This window comes from Nycticebus coucang, chromosome 10, assembly GCF_027406575.1.
Source record: "Nycticebus coucang isolate mNycCou1 chromosome 10, mNycCou1.pri, whole genome shotgun sequence".
NCBI lineage: Eukaryota > Metazoa > Chordata > Mammalia > Primates > Lorisidae > Nycticebus > Nycticebus coucang.
Window position 1 is genome coordinate 49,387,525 of NC_069789.1, and position 18,752 is coordinate 49,406,276.

General features: G+C 48.1%; 1 protein-coding gene across 1 annotated transcript; it reads right to left on the reverse strand.

Annotated features, from left to right (window-relative positions):
• Positions 1 to 1,345: 1,345 nt before the first annotated feature.
• On the reverse strand, positions 1,346 to 14,046 carry ATF3 (activating transcription factor 3). Its single transcript, XM_053606498.1, has 4 exons — positions 13,798 to 14,046; positions 7,450 to 7,693; positions 3,832 to 3,939; positions 1,346 to 2,806 (listed from the first exon to the last, which is right to left on the reverse strand). Exons 2-4 carry the CDS (start codon positions 7,687 to 7,689, stop codon positions 2,609 to 2,611), a joined length of 546 nt encoding a protein of 181 aa, XP_053462473.1. The 5' UTR covers positions 7,690 to 7,693; positions 13,798 to 14,046; the 3' UTR covers positions 1,346 to 2,608.
• Between the last annotated feature and the right edge of the window lie 4,706 nt (positions 14,047 to 18,752).

The following is an 18,752-nucleotide window of genomic DNA, read 5'->3' on the forward strand; positions in this document are numbered from 1 at the left end:
GGCTTGATGGTAAATACATATTTCTCCTTTTCTTTATTAAAGTATCAAAACATAAACTTGGCTACTGAAAACAAAACTATTTTTAATTCATTTGTTAAAAGAACTTACAGTTATGCTAACCATACACAGTGCATGTCTCACATCAGTTTTCCTTGCCATAGCCTCTCATCCCCACGCTAGTGCATTGTTGTTGAGGTCAGTCTGGAAAGGCCTTGAGTTTCCTGATGGCTGGTGGGTGGCACCTCTATCCTTAGCTAGAAGGTAAATCGAGGGACTTTTGCCCCTCCATCCAGATAAGGAACAGAGATTATTTACTCAAAGGACTGGTGAATGGTATCCCCCATGGCTCTTTACAGATTAGGGAAGGCCCTGGAAGTGCAATTAAAGCAGCCAAATTAGGACACTCCTGTCACAAGTGATAGTTTAAAGGAATCATGCGTGAGTTCAAAGGAGCAGGCACACCATTTCGTGGGGATGAATCTAACAGTTAATGGAGCCAGTATCTCTCTGAGGAACAGCACTAGTAACAGAGTAGCCAATTTGTCTTTCTAGCTATTTGTGAGTATCATACATGTACACAAAGAGCAAGGGAGCCCAGCTCTACTTCAGACCTAAGGAATCATATGCCCTGGAAATTCCACCAAATTAGATGGAATCACTTTCTTTGAATTATCACATCCCTCCTGTCTAAAATTATTTGTTTTTCCACTCCCCAGTCTTTCCTGATATGTAACAATGAGATACACATTTGAACATAACAGATGTAATTCAACTGAATACTTATTTAAAAAAATTTTTTTTGTATTTCAAATACTAGGAGGTACATGAATTTTGTTTATATACTTTATTTTTTTTCAAAAACTGAGTCAAGGTTATAAGCATGCCCCTCACCTACACAGTGTGCACTGTACCCAACCCACCTCTCCTCCCTCAACCAAATAATTCTTTAAGAGGAGTTCTATGGCAGACCATTAGGTGTCAAAGGCTCAAGTTGAACAAGTGTGTGTTTGAACTCTTTATACATTCAGAGAAAATGATAGTTAAGGTATTTTGCAATTCGGATTTTATGTCAAAATTCTAATATCTTAACACCAAACTATTCATCTGAAAGATGTTTTTGGTGCTGTGTCTCAGGGATTGGTAATGAGAAATTGAGCATCAGGTGCCACAGACTGAGGAACACGATTGAAAGTCAACTATCCCACCTAGTGGTGCTCCAAAGGACAAACAATGACACCCAGACAATTTTTAAAGCTAAACACCTCCCATAATGGAGAGGGGAGGGGCGGGGAATGACCAGATCTCAACAACCAACAGATTCAAAAGAAACCAGCACAACACATTTCCATGTCTTGGTTCCAATATTTATTATATTGACAGGTTAGGAATACTAGGATAAATAATATTTTCTCTTACAGAAAATTGTAATAATATTTTTGAGTAAGATTAAACACTCTGAGAATTTCACAGAAACATCAGAATTTTAACAGACAATAGCCAGAGTTTTTGTGGCCAGTGTGAGTGACTTCTCACAGCTGCAAATGCCCTGGGCCAGATTTCTTAAAACAGCTACATGACAACAACAATGCCATTGACATCCAATAATGTTAAAGCCCAGGCATCACCCGGCCTCAAATATGTCTCCATCGACTGTGGTTTTCAACCACAAGGAAAGGAAAATGGAATATTCTTTGGCTCTCCCAGCCTAGAACTAACTCCTGACCGAAGTTACTGAGTGGAGAGTCCTAAAACTTTGGAAGTTGGACTTTCTTTCTGCTTTCTTCCTGTGACACTGGAACTGAGTTTGCAACAGAGGGTCTGCTGTCATGCCCCCATGGATTCTGTGTCAACACCAGGAGAGTTCTCCAGGGGCTGACAAGCTCTCTGGCCACCTGAACATTGTGTGAAACACATGGTGACAACTCCTTCAACTCTCAGATCTGAGGAGAAGCATGTAAAAGTCACACCAGTGCTGTGCAAAACAAACATCGATAGGCCACAATGCCTGGTTTTGAAACAAATGCTTTGCACACCGTAATTCCTGGACATAACAGCACATTCGCTAGAAAGCACAACCCTGGCCATTGCACAAATGGTTTTGAAACAAATGCCTTGCACACAGTAATTCCTGGACATAACAGCATATTTGCTAGAAAGCACAACCCTGGCCATTGCACAACTTCACTAAATGCTGTTCTCACTCCATGTCTCCGAAGAGTGACAATGGCAGCCTCAGCGGAGGAGTTGGCCCCACCCCACCCACCTAAGATACAGACACTTCTGTATTAAAACTAGCAGTAGGCATCCTGGTTTTTATTGAATCCAGATGAAAGGTGGGCAGGACCCTAACCAGGGGCCACCTGGAACATCTAAGAATGTCCAGTGTGTTGAGGCCTATGTTCTGGAGTTGGGGCAAAGATGCACTTGCCCTGCTCTGGGGCAGAAGAGAAAGGCCCAGCTGAGTCACCGTAGGCCTTCCCACCTCCGTGGTTCTCTGCTGCTGGGATTCTAGAGATGCACAGGAAGTCAGCTCTCCAATGGCTTCAGGGTTTTGGGTGTGAAAGGAGGATTCAGTGAGGACTCCCCAGTTCCCCAACACTGTGGCTGCTTAGCTCTGCAATGTTCCTTCTTTTATCTGTTGGATAAAGAGGTTTCTCTCATCTTCTGGAGTCCGCCCATTCTGAGCCCGGACAATACATGTGGGCCGATGGAGGTTGAGCATGTATATCAAATGCTGCTTCTCATTCTTGAGCTCCTCAATTTGGGCCTTCAGTTCGGCATTCACACTCTCCAGCTTCTCTGACTCCTGGGGCACAAGTGACAGAGTCATTAGGAACAGAGCCCATGGTCAGTGGGGAGGGTACAGCCTGGGGTGCTGCCTGGATAGTGGAGGGCACCTGGGATACTTTGGGGCTCAATAAGCTAGGGAGCCTTGCTGAGGGGCATGGAAGAGCAGCACTAGGTTTGGGAGAATGCAGACCCTGGAGAAGCGCTGGAGATGCCACTGAGGTAGGCTGCGACTCCACTACTTCTGAAGCTGAGAGGAGCCAACAGTTCAGAGATCTCCTTTGCATGCCCCCAACAGCCCATGAGTGGGTCTTCTGGACCCAGAAGGGCCTTGGGAAGTGGGGAGAAATCCAGACTCATGGTGCTTTCGTCCTTTGTGAGTCACTGATCTCACTGAGAAATTCATCTCCCCAGAACAAATGTACAACACCCCAAATTTCCTAATTTTCACTGACCCCTGAAGCAATCAACAGAATTCCTGGGGACCTATGAAACCTGGGTTAAGACTCTGCCCTGACCTGTCTACACTTGGTGGGGGGGACACACCCATTGGAAAGGCTGCTAGGCATGGTGACCTCGCCGGCCCACAAATGCTGTTCCCTGTCTTGTTTCACAAGAGGGGCTGGCTGAATGCAGCCAGGAGCTCAGATTGCTGGGTGAGCTGGGAAGAAGGGCTGCAGAGTTAAGAACTAGACAGGAATATAAAGAAAGTGTAACGACTGCTTGTTCTTCAAACAAGGAAATGACTTGTTCGAAGAGATTAATTAAAGCCTTTTCACGGTGAGCCAAATGAGATCTGGCAGCTGCCTTTTTTCAGAAAACTGGGCAAGTGAAGCTTCTTTAACTCTGCTGGTGGGACCTACAGCCTGGAAGCTGCTAGACATGTATGGGCTGGCAGAGGCTGCTGTGAGCTGAGCAGCAAATTCACACACCTGCTTCTCATACAACTAGAGCCACATCCACTGTGCTAGACTTGGCTACCTCCTCATTCTGCAACTGGCCTTTCTACCACCAGCCAGAGGAAGGGACACTAGAGGCACTCACTTTCTGCAGGCACTCCGTCTTCTCCTTCTTCTTGTTTCGGCACTTGGCAGCTGCAATCTTATTTCTTTCCCGTCTCCTCTTTTTCCTTTCATCTTCTTCAGGGGCTACCTGTAAAATCCAAAGGGTACACGTTTAATGAGAGGCAAGAAATGCTACCTGCCTCAAGACACAGCCTTTTACTGTCAACAAAAATTGGCAACCTAAAGCTGCAAGTCCCAGAAAAAATAAAGCCCTAGACGTTTGCATGAAACTCCAAACACACATGTGCACACACTTGAGAACAGAGACAATCAAAAGACCTGTTAGTTAAAATAAAGTAATTTTACTAATATTGGAAATATTAGTAAGTTAAAATTTAGCCTACTTTATTTTTTTTTTTAAAGTTGGGGGTCTCACTGGATTGCGACTCAGGCTGGTCTCAATCTTCTAGGCTCAAGGGATCCTCCCACCTTGGCCTCCCAAGATGCTGCCATTACAGGGATGAGCTACCCATGCCTGGCACCAAATTGAAAAAAAAAACAAAAAACGACTTTAAAAACGCATTTGAAGTTTGAAATGAGGACATTGATAACTATTGTTACTAACTGTAATCATTTGAAGCTGCAAACAGATTCTGCTTGGTAAATATATTCTTTTCCTAGAACTAAAAAATCACCTCAGGATCCTCACCTAGCCACCCTCTCTCTACCTCTTTTTTGATTCAAGACCCAAGGGCAACCCCATCCATCTCTATCTTCACCTGCACAGTACTAGTATCACAATTTGGAAGAAGCCCAGGGAGCACTTGGAAAAGAAGCACCTGAGCCCATTCCCAGCCAACCTGGCATTAATCAGCCCATGGCGTGGGCGCCACCTGCAGGTGGTAAACAAGAACCATCACTGATTCAGCCAACAGATAAATACAGATCTCCCTTGCGCCTCACCCCAGCCCTGACAAATGCAATCAGTGTAACCTGGTTCTCTGTACCTCAGTGAATCCTCAACAACAGCAACAAAAAAGGATAAAACACTGTTCTGCTTTGGGATCTGGTCCTCCAGGGAAGCACATTCAGATCTTGACTTTGTCTATGGATCTATAGGAAATTAGCAGCATGCAGCCACTGGATATGGCTTAGAGCCAGGGTCCAGCTGGGATGAAACACCTGTAGTGAGCTGGGTGGGTGACGGCATAGGCTGCCAGTGTCAGACCCTTTCATGTCCCTGTCCTTGCTCTGGACAAAGAGAAGGGTGTGGAAGCCACACCTCTTAAACTAAAGAGTTCCTGAGATGCCCTCGTCACTTCATGTCTGACTTCTTACTATTCTTTGATTTAGATGACACCTTCTTTGCTGGACTGAGGCAGGATGGTTTCCAATTTAGGGAAATAAAGGTGAGAGGGGGGAAATACGGTGAGAGGAATTTTCATCTTCCACGTCTTGGATCTCAGAACCAGACAGCACACATTTAGGCTTTAGACTAAACTGGCTTTGAATCTCAGCATCATTACTCAATAGCTGTGAGACCTTGGGCAAGTTACCAGATTCTTCTGAGCCTCAGTTTCCTCATTTGTACAGAGGGATCAATAACCTTATCTACCTAGTATAGGTGGTGTGAAGGTGAAATTAGTTAGTGCATATAAACTGCTTTGCACAGTGTCCAGGCCGCCTCTTCTTCCTCTGGAGAACCCTCAAAATATCTTTCCAAAATGCTTTCTTTCTTTCTATGGGAACCTTAATGCTTTTATTGCTTCCTGTTACCTTAAGATATCTAATTAGGAAAAAAACAATCTCAGGGTCCACTGTGTACTGTCCAGTATTGGACTTGGCACCATTAAACATTTTGTAGGGAATGGTGCCTCCCTCTGGGAACTCCCCTGAGGTTAATTGGGGGTACAGCTCATGCACCGATGATGCCTTATGGATTCAGCATCTTTAGTCCCCAGCACCTACCATCCAGCTAGGCCTGTACTGGGCCCTTAATAAATGCCATCTCATTCAAGCCTTTGATGGATCCTAAGCAGGAATCATTACAGACTCATAAAGACTCTTAACTACTCTCCTTTTAAATTCAGTTCTTTGGGGGCAGTTCCACTTCCCCCTTGCCCAAAGGCTACAATCAAGCAAGTAAGCTTGAAACACTCCTATCTTGTAACCTTGAGGGAAAGGCCAAGGAAAAGGCAGGACCTTGGCTATGACATCCTTTTTTTCCCAGTTACTCTGGGTAGTGGCATCATAGCTTACAGCAACCTCACCTCTTGTGTTCAAGTGGTCCTCCTGACTCAGCCTCCCAAGTAGCTGGGACTATAGGCATCCTCCACAATGTCTGGCTAGTTTTTCTATTTTTTAATAGCGATGGGGTCTCACTCTTGCTCAGGCTAGTCTTAAACCCCCAAGCTCAGGCAATCCACCCACCTCAGCCTCCGAGAGTGCTAGGATTACAGGCATGAGCCACCTTGCCTGGCCTATATGACATTCTTGAGCCTCTGAAGCATCACCAGCAACCACCTCACAGACGTCTCACCATGTTTGTTATTCCAGGTTCCTTGTACAGGGTTGCCAAGTGGGGATAATGCAAATGTTTGACACAAGTAATCTGGAGCATCAGCTGGTACCAAGGCTGTAGGCACTGCTACAGGGAAGGGTGGAGTGGCAGCCTGGTCCTTGTCCTACCATCTGGACACTTGGGTCCTGGTGGTAATGAAAATGACCACCACCCTCTTTTCTGCTTCAGAACAGTTCACACAGAAGGTGACCGCATTCTAACTCATGGCTTTGAATACTATTTATATGCTGATGAATTCAAACTCTCTATCTGTGGTTCAGACTTGCCCCTGAACTCCAGACCCATGTATTTACCTACCTGCTGAACATCTCGAATGGCGTATAGAATAGGACAGAATTTCTGCTCTGCCCCTCACCCAGCTTCCCATAGCCCCAATCACAGCAGCAAATGGACACTCCATTTGTACAGCTGTGCAGGCCAGAAAACTGGGAGTCACCCTCAAGTCCTTTCTCTCACACCCACAGCCAGTCCATCAGTAAATCACTTTTGCCCTCAAGTCAGATCCAGAAGCCCACCGCTCCTCACAGCTCCACTGTGCCCACCCTGCCCAGGACCTCCTGCGCTCATGTGGACAATGGCCACAGGCTTGTTTCGGTACACTCTGCCTCAGTCTTGCCCCTACATCCATTCTCAGCGTGGCGCCCAGGGCATGCTCCCTACTTCGAAACCCTGCTATACATAAGACGCGGCCCTGTTTTGCTCCTACCTCCACACTCCACCCCACCACACAGCCTGCCCTGCACTAACCGTACTCCCACCTTGGTGCCCTTGATTTCTTTTGCCAGATCTCCCCATTGCTCCGTCTGTCTCTCAAAGGTCACTAACAGTGAAGCCTTCCCAGAGCAGCGGCCCCACCCCTCTCCATGCGGCCTGCCCCCTCCGTGCTTTAGTCTTCCCCTTTGCACCCATCGCTCACATTATGTACCCACGCATGCCCTGTATTGATCATCTCCTCCCAGGAGAAGGTCAGCTCCCCGAGGGTTTTGTTTGTATTACTCCCAACTACACCCCCCTGCCTAGAACATACCCGACACGTGGTGGCTGTGTGACAGATGTGCTGGAAGAATGAACACTCACCTCTGCTTTCGTGACCGACATCCCAAGGGGTCTGTCACCGACAGTAACCGACTCCAACGCAGAGGACATCCGGTGGCAGAGGTGTTTGTTCTGGATGGCAAACCTCAGCTCTTCCTTGACAAAGGGTGTCAGGTTAGCAAAATCCTCAAACACCAGTGACCCAGGAGGAGACAGGCAGGGGACGATGGCAGAAGCACTGACTTCCGAGGCAGAGACCTGGCCTGGGTGTTGAAGCATCATTTTGCTGAAAGACACATTGAAACCCAAACTGCTTCAGGGGTCCTGGGGCATGGGGTGAAGCGTCCTTCCCATCCCACAACTGCCACCACCAGAACCTTGTTCTCAGAGGAAAGTTCCATGAGCCCTTGGGCTTCTGTTCTATTTTCATTTCATGCCATTCTCATCCTGAGTAAAACAGGTTCTTACAATACATGGCTCAGGGACAGGGATAAAATTCCTAATTGAAGTTTATAGGAGTTGATGTTTCAGGCTATTCTGAACTTACAAGAGCTATTAGTTTTGGCTGGTGTGCATATGTGCAAATGTTGCCTCAAACAGTCCTAAAAGAGGAAGAGCATTTTTAAAAAATCAGTGAGAACATTATGTAACCTCACTTTCAGTCTCTTTTTCAAAAAGAAACTTGGAAGGTACCTGAAATCAAGTTGAATCTATCAGAAAATGAAGGAAAACCAAGGAACAGGGGGACCATTGCTTCAATGAAGTTTTTGCTAAATTCAGGGGTCCTCCCATTCTTTGCTTTTCCTTCATTTTCTGATAGATTCAACTTGATTTCAGGTACCTTCCAAGTTTCTTTTTGAAAAAGAGACTGAAAGTGAGGTTACATAATGTTCTCACAGATTTTTTAAAAATGCTCTTCCTCACCCCAGAAGCTGGATCCAAGTAATAGGAACGAGAATAGCCAGGTGTGTTTCTTTACTCCAGTCCTTGGCAGGGGACCAGGGGTGAGGATTTTGAAGGTTAAGGGTGAATAAAAGACCTCCAAGAAGAGCAAGGCGAGGAACTAAGATTTGGACATTCTGAGGGTATTATTCAGGTCTGTGGTGTAAGGAGAGGCTCAGGTTGGGGGCAAAAGGAGACCTTGGAGTGGCTCTGGCTCTAGAGAGCAGTGACTTGGGCCAGTGGCTTCAGCTCTGACACTCAGCCTGCATCTGGCAGATGGCGGAGAGCTCCTCCAGAGCAGGCAATTCTACTGTAGCTTTACTCTAGACCTGGCCCAGCACCTGGCTTAAAGTGCCTGCTGACCAGTTGTACACTGCCCAGCTGAATAAATGAAATGAAGACAGGTGTTTGAATCAAATGGCCTTTGAGGTCCAAAGTTCTGTCTCTCTCTATCATTCTACAGCTCAGTGAGCCCAAAGGGATGACAAAAGGAAAATAAAGGGTAGAAACAGTAACAGTGCCATGACTATAATTTGGAATAGTTCCCCATGAGTCTTGCCCTGCCATGTACTCGCTCCAGTGACCATTCCCTCATCCCTGTAGTCAGTTCTCAAGGGGCAATGAGAGTAGGCCTTGTCTGGACAGGAGACCCACTGGGGCATCTCTCTTCAATCAGGTGATAGATCGGTATTCATTAGCCAAGTCCAGCCAGACAAGGCTCATCTCTGACAGGCGAGGAGTGCCTCCTTCAGCCCAGAAACCGTTATGTGCACCATATCATTTAATCCTCACCAGAACCCAGTGAGTTGGGTCCTAGCCCCATTTTATAGATGAGGTAACTGATATTCAGACAAGCTAAGTAATTTGCCCAAAGTCATAATATTAATAAGGGGCAGCATCAGGACTTGGAATTAGGTTAGTTTGGATCCAGAATCCATGCCCTTAATTTATACATTGCAAAAGTAAACAAATATTACTATGCATCACAAAGCCAAATATTTTATATTGCAACCCCCCCACCCCAAATAGAGCAAATTTATTTGGGCAGGTGGTGCAGGCACTGGGATAGAGAAACTGAAGCACTGAGGAGTAGACTAGGCAAAGACCCATGGGGAACACCTGGACGCTGTTCAATGAAGTGTCATCTTCAGATCCCAGGTGCTCACTCAGGCTGCTGCCTGTATTCTGGGAATACGTTTAAGTGCATTTTTATCGCAGGAGATGAAGATCTGAAGCACACTTACTCTATTACATGTCATCACTATGCCTCCCAGTGGCCTTTTCTTCTCTGGTAAAGAGTGCTAATAACAATCACCCTTGGGCAGCACCTGTGGCTCAAGGAGTAGGGCGCCAGTCCCATATGCCAGAGGTGGCGGGTTCAAACCTAGCCCCAGCCAAAAAAAAAATCCAAAAAAAAAAAAAAAGACAAAAAAACAATCACCCTACTTTTCCATAGAGTTGTACGAGAAACTGAAGAAACAGTACCTGAATATTCCCTGGGAAACATTCTTCAACTAGGAGCTACACTATTACGGGGCCTCCCAGGGACCTCTCCAGGCCAGGGCTGGCTCTCTGGGGTCCAGGTGGGAGCGTGGATGGTCACCCTCTTTGATCTCAAATGCTTCTGCATAGAACACCCTAACCGCTAACTCCTCCTGGAGATGTGAGACACACCGATGAAAGCAAGAATTCCAGGCCAGTGAGGGCCACCCTTGACTAGTCAAAGAAACTCAGGAAATGCATGTAATTCTCTTCCCAAAGTCCTGCGTCAGGAGTCAGGACTAAAGTTCTTCTCTCGATTTAATCCTATAATCTTAGGATGCTGGGAGGATACTTTTCTCTGTCAGGTGATAAACTCTGAGATAGTCGTCTTCTAAAGCCGGAGGCGTAAGATTCTCCAATGCATTCACATTTTCCCTCCCTTTCCAACTTTATTAAAAGCTAATAGTTCAGGGATAGAATTCAGAGCCACCACTGGGGTGGCCGTTGTTTGGAGGACTGGTAGGTTGAATTCTACCATAGTTGAGTATAGTTCCATTTTGCCACCCAGCTAAGTTTATTAATGAGCTATCTGGGCTTGGGGTCTGCTGTTTGGGATGCACCCTCCACTCCCAACAGTGTACAGTCAGCAGGTCTGATGAAGGAAACTGAAGAACGTCAGTGGCAGGGAATGCTTTTATGAAAAGCACTGGGTGGGCTTTTGGGGGACAGAAACGGGTTGTAACAATGTTAAAAGCTTTTTAGAAAGTAAAGTAGATGTATCTGTAGAGATCTGGGCTTTCTCTACATTAGGCAAAATCTCAGTCTCTTAGGAAACTTTCTAGTTATTCCTTTACTCAGTCTCTTAAGATTCAGCCTAGACTCAGGCTGAGTCCCCACAAGGAAATGAAGCAAAATCTTCAGACAATTTTTCAGGAAGTTGAGATCCTCTAACATCCCCTTCACTGAAGAAAAAAGTTTTTGGGGTGGGGGGAACCTCAGATGATCTGAGTTGATCATAAAATTGTTCACACCTTCTACAAAGAACTTGCATTTTGCTTCCGCTTCATTATTTCCAATCAGAAATTATATCACATCATTAGTAGTTTCACATTTTTAAGAAAGTGAAACTTTTCTCATGTATTTCTATAACTGGAAATTCAGCTCCCAGATTTATTTCCTAGTAGCTACGACTACATTGAATTTTCACTTTTAATTTTCATGTGTTTCTACGAAGCAATGCTCGCTAACCATTTTATGGTACTAGAAGTCAATATTGGTCTTTCATTAACTCTTCATATCTTGGTCTTTCTCCCAGCCAGCTTGAAGGTTACAAGTGGAAGGGTGGGTCTCAGGGCCAAAGAGTATCACTCACAAGCTGAGCACCCACCGAGAAGCCACCAAAGCTTTATGGGCTTCAGTTTCCTTGTCTGTAAACCGTCCTTGTCCTTGCCTTCCCTGATTCCCTCAAAGGGCTGCTGGGAAGAACACATGAAATTAACATGTACACGAGTACCTGTCATCACTGTAATTCCACTTCCCCCATTTTAGGAGAAATTCTGTTGTTAAGCCCTATTAGTCAGGAATTAACTGTAACCCTCAAGAAATTCAGGTGAGTTAGAGCCTTTTCTGAACTTGGACTGACCCCTAGGTTCCTGACACCAGGCAAATTTCACCTGGCTATTAGCTGACACCAGTATTTCTCCTCTGGTGTCAAGTACTTGAGAGAGAAGGAATCCTCACACATGAAACCATTCCTCCCTAGAAAAGTTTCTGTGGTGTCCTATGTCCTTCCTCCTTCCCTCGCCGGGTAACAGTTGGGAGCTACTGACCCTGTTCCATGCCCAGCTCATTTTACAAGGGAAAGAATCATGGAATCCTCCAAATGGGAATCATAGAACAGCCGATATTAGAGCCATCTAGGGCAGATCCTCATATTGCAATTGAGTAATTTGAGGTCCAAGGAGGTAAAGTGACTTGCCGAAGGGTGGTGAATGACCCCACCCTTGCTGATCTGCTGACCACCCACCCACTGCTCCTTTCGCTCCATCCCAAATGCATTACCAGGTATCAATTATGGAGGCAAAGTGTGAGAACACATCCACCAGCCAGGGCCAGCAGTCCTAGCACATGGCACTGATCACAGAGGAGACTTTGACAGGAGTAAGATATGGAGGAGTTACAGAAGAAAGGGACTGTGGAGAGAAAGGAATTAGATAATAAGGAGCAAGGCTAAAGAGCAAGGAGGAAGAGAGAGAGGGAAGGGTGGGGTTATAACAGGAGAGGTTTAAAGGCTCCCAAAGTTGCCACACATGCTGGGTGCTGTGGCCCTAGGGCACTGCCTTCTTTTCCTGTCTCCAAAACTATCCAGACAACAACACCTACAACCCCTACCCTACCCCATCATGGACCAAATAACCTCCAAGCAAGAGCCAATATGTTGTAGCATTATTATTCTACAACAAATGCTAACTGCAAAACAAGAGGAACACTAATACCAACTTCACCTTCATTTTAAGTTGGGGAGACAGAAACTCCAGACAGAAAATGTGACCGTTGTCCACACTGCAAGGGATACATCGGGAGAAAATCCAGATTTCCTATCTCTGATTTTTCTTCTAGGTCCCTCAAAAAGTTCATAATTTAGTAACTCTTTTATTTGTAAGAAAGCAGATGTGATCTATGCGATGAAATTAGGGAAAATAAAATGATTAGGAGGAAAGGAAGTAGAGGATAGATTAAAATGAGGGAGAGAGCAGAGAAGGAGAACCAGTCCGATGGGAAGAAAGTCAGGGAGCTGGACGAGATGCCCCACAGAGAAGTGTCCTCTTCCCCCACTGTCTGGGAGACTGAATGACATTCGGTGGAGACACACCTCACTCAATCCCCCTCGCCGGCCCCTTTTCTGTCAATGATACCACTCTAAAATTTGAAAATCTTCAGCCAGAAAGGACCTTATGGTTATCTGGTCCAACCACCACAGCGTGCCCTCCAAAGGACGGGAGGCGGCTAGTGTCTATGTGTCCATATTTCCCAGCTGAGGATGCTGCGGTCAAGGACATCAAGTGCAGTATAAGGTCTCAGAGTGCTGGCAAGACCACAAAACCGTTCCCTCAAATATCTGTACAACTGGCTCCCCACCTTCGCTTTCCCCCACGGTGGGTCTCCAAGGTCTCCAAGTAGAGAAATCCGCAGACCCTCGCCCCCTAAAGAAAAGCCAGAGTGCCAGAGTGGGGAGTCACACAAGTATAAGAGAAAATGGCAGGAGAGTCCGGAGCCGGGAGCCGGGAGCCACCAGCTTGTGCTGGGAGTCCTCCCAGCCTTCCGCCCAGAACAGCCAAACTTAGCCCAAGTAACTTTCGCTCTGGGCTCCTCATGTGGTTCTGCGGCCGAGCCCTCGGGGCGCACAGGGCGACCCCCAGCGGCCGCGTGCGCGGCGCCCGCCCGCCCTTTCCCCATTCATTGCGCTCGGAGCCTGGGACAGAGCTTCCGAGAGCCCCGGTCTCCGAGCCCCTCTGCGGATCTCGGGAACGATCTGCCTGGGAGTGGCGGTGCCGGGTAGCTAGGGAAGAGCTAGGGCTGGACAGCAAGCGGAGAGCTTGGGACTCCCGCGCGCCACCGCCCACCCACCTCTCGCCCTCTCCCAGCTGGGTGAGTAAGCGCCGACGGCGGAAAGAAGCTGTGCGAGGTCGGTTGGGGAGTGGACGCCCGACCTCCTCCGTCACCAGGAACTTTTCGCGCCCCAAGTCAAAAGAGAAAGTTAGTTCTTTCACTTTGCGGGAAACTTTCCAAAGCGCTGAAGAGCAGCAGCGGCTGGACGAAGTTCAGCCAAAGTTACTGCGAAGCCATAGGCTAGGGGCGCGGGTCAGGAGTTGGAGCGGGGGTCGGGGTACTGGTAACCAGAGGGGGTTAAGGGAATGAAAGCGAGCCGCCCCCGGCGCGCTCGCTCACTCAGCTTCCAGCGCTCACCTCCAGTCTCCGCTCGGGGCGGCCAGGATCCGGAGGACCGGCAGGGTCGGGACGGGGTCCGGTTGTCTGTCTGTCCTGCCGGCGGGCCGACACCGAGGACTCGCCGCGGCGTAGGGAGAGCGCTGTGCAGTGCGCGCCTGGCTGCGTGCGACTGTGGTTTGGAGCGCGTTGCATCACCCCTTTTATAGCCCTCGCTGGCAGTCGTTTACTCCGGGTTACCAGTCCCGGGCTGACGTAATGCTATTAATAGCTTCCCGAGAGAACCTGCGGAGCGAGGAAAGGAGGCGGGGCCTCGACGGGGCGGGGGGGGCGGGGCATGATGATGCAAGCTCAGGGCGGGGCCAGGCGAGGCACGTTCTCCCAATCTCGCAGGCTAGGATACACACCCGCCCGCCCTCTCTCTCCTTATCAGGACCGGCGCAGCCCTGGCGAACTGCCAGATGTGCGTACTCGCCACTGCGTGTTCTAGGCATGACCAATGGTGCCCAAGCCAGCGGCATGACTCCACCGCGCTGGCATCTCTCCCTCAGCTGGAGGGGGGAGGGGAAGGGAGGGAGGCGGAGCCCGGCCGCGGCCCAGTCTAGGTGAGGCTAGGAAACGGGCACGACCTTTCTCTAAAATGCGTGGTTAAATGCATCAATGTACAAAGTTATGATTTAATAAAAAATAAATAAATAAAATAAAATGCAAGGTCATTTTCTGGAGCTTCAGGGAAATGCCCCATTCCCTGCTAGCCTCCTGCTTCTCAAGCAGGGGACAGGGTAGGGGCAGAATCGTTGGTCTTTTGGTGAGGGAGAGGTGTCCAAAGTCACCCTTCCATGTATCCACGCCGTACCCCATGGTGTGACCTCCACAGTGGGGACCGCGAGAAGCTGGCCGGCCCATTAACCCAAACGCCGAGGGCAGCGCTCGGCCGGCGCGGTGCTCCGGAGCCCGCAGCCCGGCACACCCCACACCAGCGCACACGCAAGAACACCTCCGGGCGCGTTGGGCACCCGACTCCCAGGCATGGGCAAGGGGTAGAACCGTATCGATTCGGAATTTTTTACCATCACAAAGTGTTTGAAATTGACAGGGAATTCTCAGTGAAACCAACAAGCACACGGAAAGCTGAGAGACCTGGAGAAATCAGAGGCAACCCGAGAGAGGGTAGGAGGGGGCTGAAGCCAGTGGCCAGGGGGAGGAGGAAAGGGAAGGTGCTTTGGTCTCCACCGGCCGGGCCAGGCGAGGGGTCGCCGCGCTCTCGGGCAATATTTAGGGAAAACCCATCTTCAACTTCCAAGTGTTTTTCTGCGCCCAGAACGTATTAGGCTGGGACTTGGACGGCCCAGAATGGAGACACACTGACCACAGCCGGAATGGAGCCCCCAGCAGAAATCTTCTCCATCCCCAGGGTGGGGACCCGCGGCCAGTGATTCGAGCCAAAGCCTCAGAAGGGTTCGAATCTTAAAAACTATTTCCCGGTTCTAATTCCCCGACCCCAACTATCTCTGCTAAGAAAGCGGCAAAACCGGGGACCTTCCCAGCTGCTGATGGATGAATGTATGTGGACAAGAATGTGGGGTGGTGCCTGGGAGGGACACCTGCGCGCTCCCGCGACTGCGGGAACACGGCCAACGGGCAGAAACACCTGCTTCCACCTGCCTCTTGGGAGACAGCCGATCGAAGGTCATAGTTCGGTGATTCGAGCCTGAGTCGCAGGCAATCTCTCTCTCTCTCTCTTACACACACACACACACACACACACACGCACGCACGCGGTGCGGCACCCCTCTCTCTAGTCCTGCTGATTGTGGGAGTAGTCTGGGGCAGTCACCCTCAGAGCTGCAGATAAAATCGAGTCCCTCTCTGCTGGGTTCCTTGCCCCCAAACTCAAGTCTCACTCAGCTCATTCTCCTGCCCTCAGGCCTGGGACGACACGAAGGGCGACCTCGGAAGTTCTCCCGCCCTGGCAAGTCCTGGAGGCCTGGGGTTCCATACCGAATCCTCGGAGACCTTGCTTTGGACCTGACCAGATTTCCGAAGGCAACCTGTGGGAAATGTAGGGCGGTTGTTTCGTCTTTACATTTCACCCTGGTAACGGCTCTCCTGGCCTCATCCTTTATCTCCCGCGCCCACACCTCCTCACACCCCCCTTCACACCTCCACACCCTGCCCTCCCACTGAAGTGTGGACAGGTAAACCCCCGGGCGTGTCAGCACAACCCCAGAGGGGCCATGGAGAATGGATGGAAGTGCGTGTGCGTTTAAATGCAAGTTCTTTGGAATCCAATCTTTGCTCATCTATTGTATTTCCTTACATACAGACTGTTCTGAAATAAATAATACCATTATAAAGTGAAACAGAGATTTGAGGGCGAACACATGAAGCTTTTCCCTTTTATTTCTACTGTGAAACGCCTACAGAAATCTTTAAACAGTTTACAGGTTAAACTATTAGCCTATTAATAGACCCAAGCCAGATCTGGGGAGGTTTAAGGGGAAATTCAATTTAGGGCATCCAGCTAACAACCAGCCAGACTAGCCTTCACTAAACTATGCAAGAAAAGGGTGATTACAAGAAAAGTCTAAAACAGGTTGTTGGTGTGCTCCCAGTTCCTCTTATCAATCTTGTTCATTCTAATACTTCTTAGTTTTGAATCTCCAAGTCCCACCTGGATAGAAATGTTGTTAGCTGTTCACAGAAGTCTGAACCGGACAGACTCAGGTTTTTACTGAAACCCTAAAAGTGATAAGAATCTTGACAGAGAAGTTAAGTCCACCCCCACTTGAATGAAACTCTTGCCCAAGGAAAACCAAAACTGCTCCTGCCTGCCTCCCTCCCCTCAGCCCCCAGGAGAACGGTGAAATGCCTGCTGAAGGGAAGACTGGGAAAGAACTGTAGAAGGGAAAGCTCCCAAGGTCTGTGCCAGGGGAGGTTGATCAATGGCTAAGCCCTGTGCGCCCTCATTTTACCCTGACTCGACACCATCGATGTTGAATGTGCACACTCTTGTCACACACACAGGCAGTGCCATGTAGAGGAGGGACTCAAAAAGCTCCCTGCACCAAACGCTTCTCTACACAAAGCCAAGAATGCCTCTCTAGGCTCAGAAGGAAGCCCTGGCTACGGTTACTTCAGGGGTTAATCCTCAGTGAAAGAGGGTTAAGCAGAGACTTGAATATTGCTGAGGTTTTACTCTGGAGAACCGCCTGGGGAATCCACATTCAGATCAGCCTTGGTATGTTTTGCTGAGTGAGATAAGAACTGAAGACTTCATGCTGGGGCATGTGCAAAAGGAAGGGGAAAAAATTAAAATGGGAGGGGAAGGAACCAGGCAGCTAAAAACAGCCCACTCGTGGCAACCAATTCTAAACATAAAAACATTGCAGGGAGCCAAAAGCAAAAAAGAAAGAAAAAGTTCAAGAGATATTTAAAGATTTTAACAGTTTCTTAGTTCAGCACACAGTCCCTTCCCACATTCCTCTCCCTCATTACTCTGTTCTCCAAACCCCAAGACTGTGTTTGCTCACAGAGCTCTAGAAATGCAAGTTAAACACAAGTTAAGATCAGCCAGGGAAGCAGCAGGGAACCAGCAACCCTCTGCCTGGCTCAGCCTACTGTGAACCCTCTGCCTGGCTCAGCCTACTGTGCTTTGAAAAAGGAGTGAGGTAGATTTGCTTGTTCTTTATTCCGTTTCCAAAGCCCATACTTTCTAGATAGTTTGAATATAAGGATTACTAATTTAATAGTCTCCAAAACGAGCATCCTCAGGAAATGAGGGCAGCATCACACAATAGCCTCTGAAGTGTGGAAGGCACATTGCATCTGGTTTCAGTGTTTAGTGACTGTGTCATCTTAGGTAAGTCATTTCCTCAACTGAAAACTGGCACTAATAATAGCATCTAACACATACGGTTGTTGTGATGATACATTGTGGATGGAGCACATAGTTGACCCTTGGTGGTGATAATCATTACTTGTGCATTGGGGAGAACTTTCTGGGTACCCCTGACTCCTTCCAGGAGCTCACTTAATCCCCCTTGTCAGTGGCAGATAGCCGTGGATAAAGGCAAAACAATGTCCAGGAATGACAGTGGGGAGGGGAGTGGGATAAGCCAGGCAGAAACCCATGAGAGCAGTCCTTTTTCTCTAGCACAGTAACTCTGCCACACACCTGGGGGTCTCCTCATTGTGGTGTGGACCCCACAGCCTGGACTGGGAGCAGAGGATTTGGATTCTGGTCTGATTCTGCCTTTGATATTCTTGGGCAAGCCACTGCCCTTTCTAAGGCTCGCAACTTTTCTGAAGCGAGAGGCCCTGGGCTCTGCTCTGATAGTCCAGAATGGGGACCCTCTATGGAAGCCATCTTGTGAACCCTTGGCAACTTCCCCTAAGAGAGCTAGAGAGAGAGGTCACCAGAGAGCAGGCATTGAATATACAAGGACAGACCCACTTCTGTGATCTCCCTTCCCCTCTAAAAACTAGAGTTGAGAAATGTCGTCCAACTTGATTTACAATCACAGCCTGTCCTTCCCATCACCCCCCTCAACATTTCTAAGAATTTTACCCACATGGACTTGGTGGCTTGCCAGAGAGGAGGGTAGCAGAGCACTCTGGGCATGGATTGCATTTTGGGGACTTCTTATGTGTAGTTGATCAACAACTATAGACACTTATCTTGGTCCACAGAGCCAAACCTAGGTAGCAGCTATTCCCATTTGAGAGAGTGAATCCTGGAGCCCCCCTAATCCAAGATGAAGTCCTGGAGGTTGGAGATTAGCAGGACTCAGGAGACCCAGGACTTATCCGCAGATTTACTTCCAGCCAAGTGAGTGACTTAGCGCAAGTCATAAACACATTGTCTCAGTTTTCCAGTCTGTAAATTGGAACTACCTAACATTGACTCTACCTAAAGGGCGTTATAAGAATCAAATGACATAATAGATGTGAAAGTAGTTTGAAAATAATTTAAA

What these genes read in the sequence shown, in the direction of transcription:
- ATF3 (XM_053606498.1), bottom strand. Translation starts at nt 7,689, where the DNA reads ATGATGCTTCAACACCCAGGCCAGGTCTCTGCCTCGGAAGTCAGTGCT. An exon ending in TGTCGGTCACGAAAGCAGAG is followed by an intron (nt 3,940 to 7,449) that starts GTGAGTGTTCAT and finishes TGGATTTTACAG; the next exon opens with GTAGCCCCTGAAGAAGATGA. An exon ending in AGACGGAGTGCCTGCAGAAA is followed by an intron (nt 2,807 to 3,831) that starts GTGAGTGCCTCT and finishes CTTGTGCCCCAG; the next exon opens with GAGTCAGAGAAGCTGGAGAG.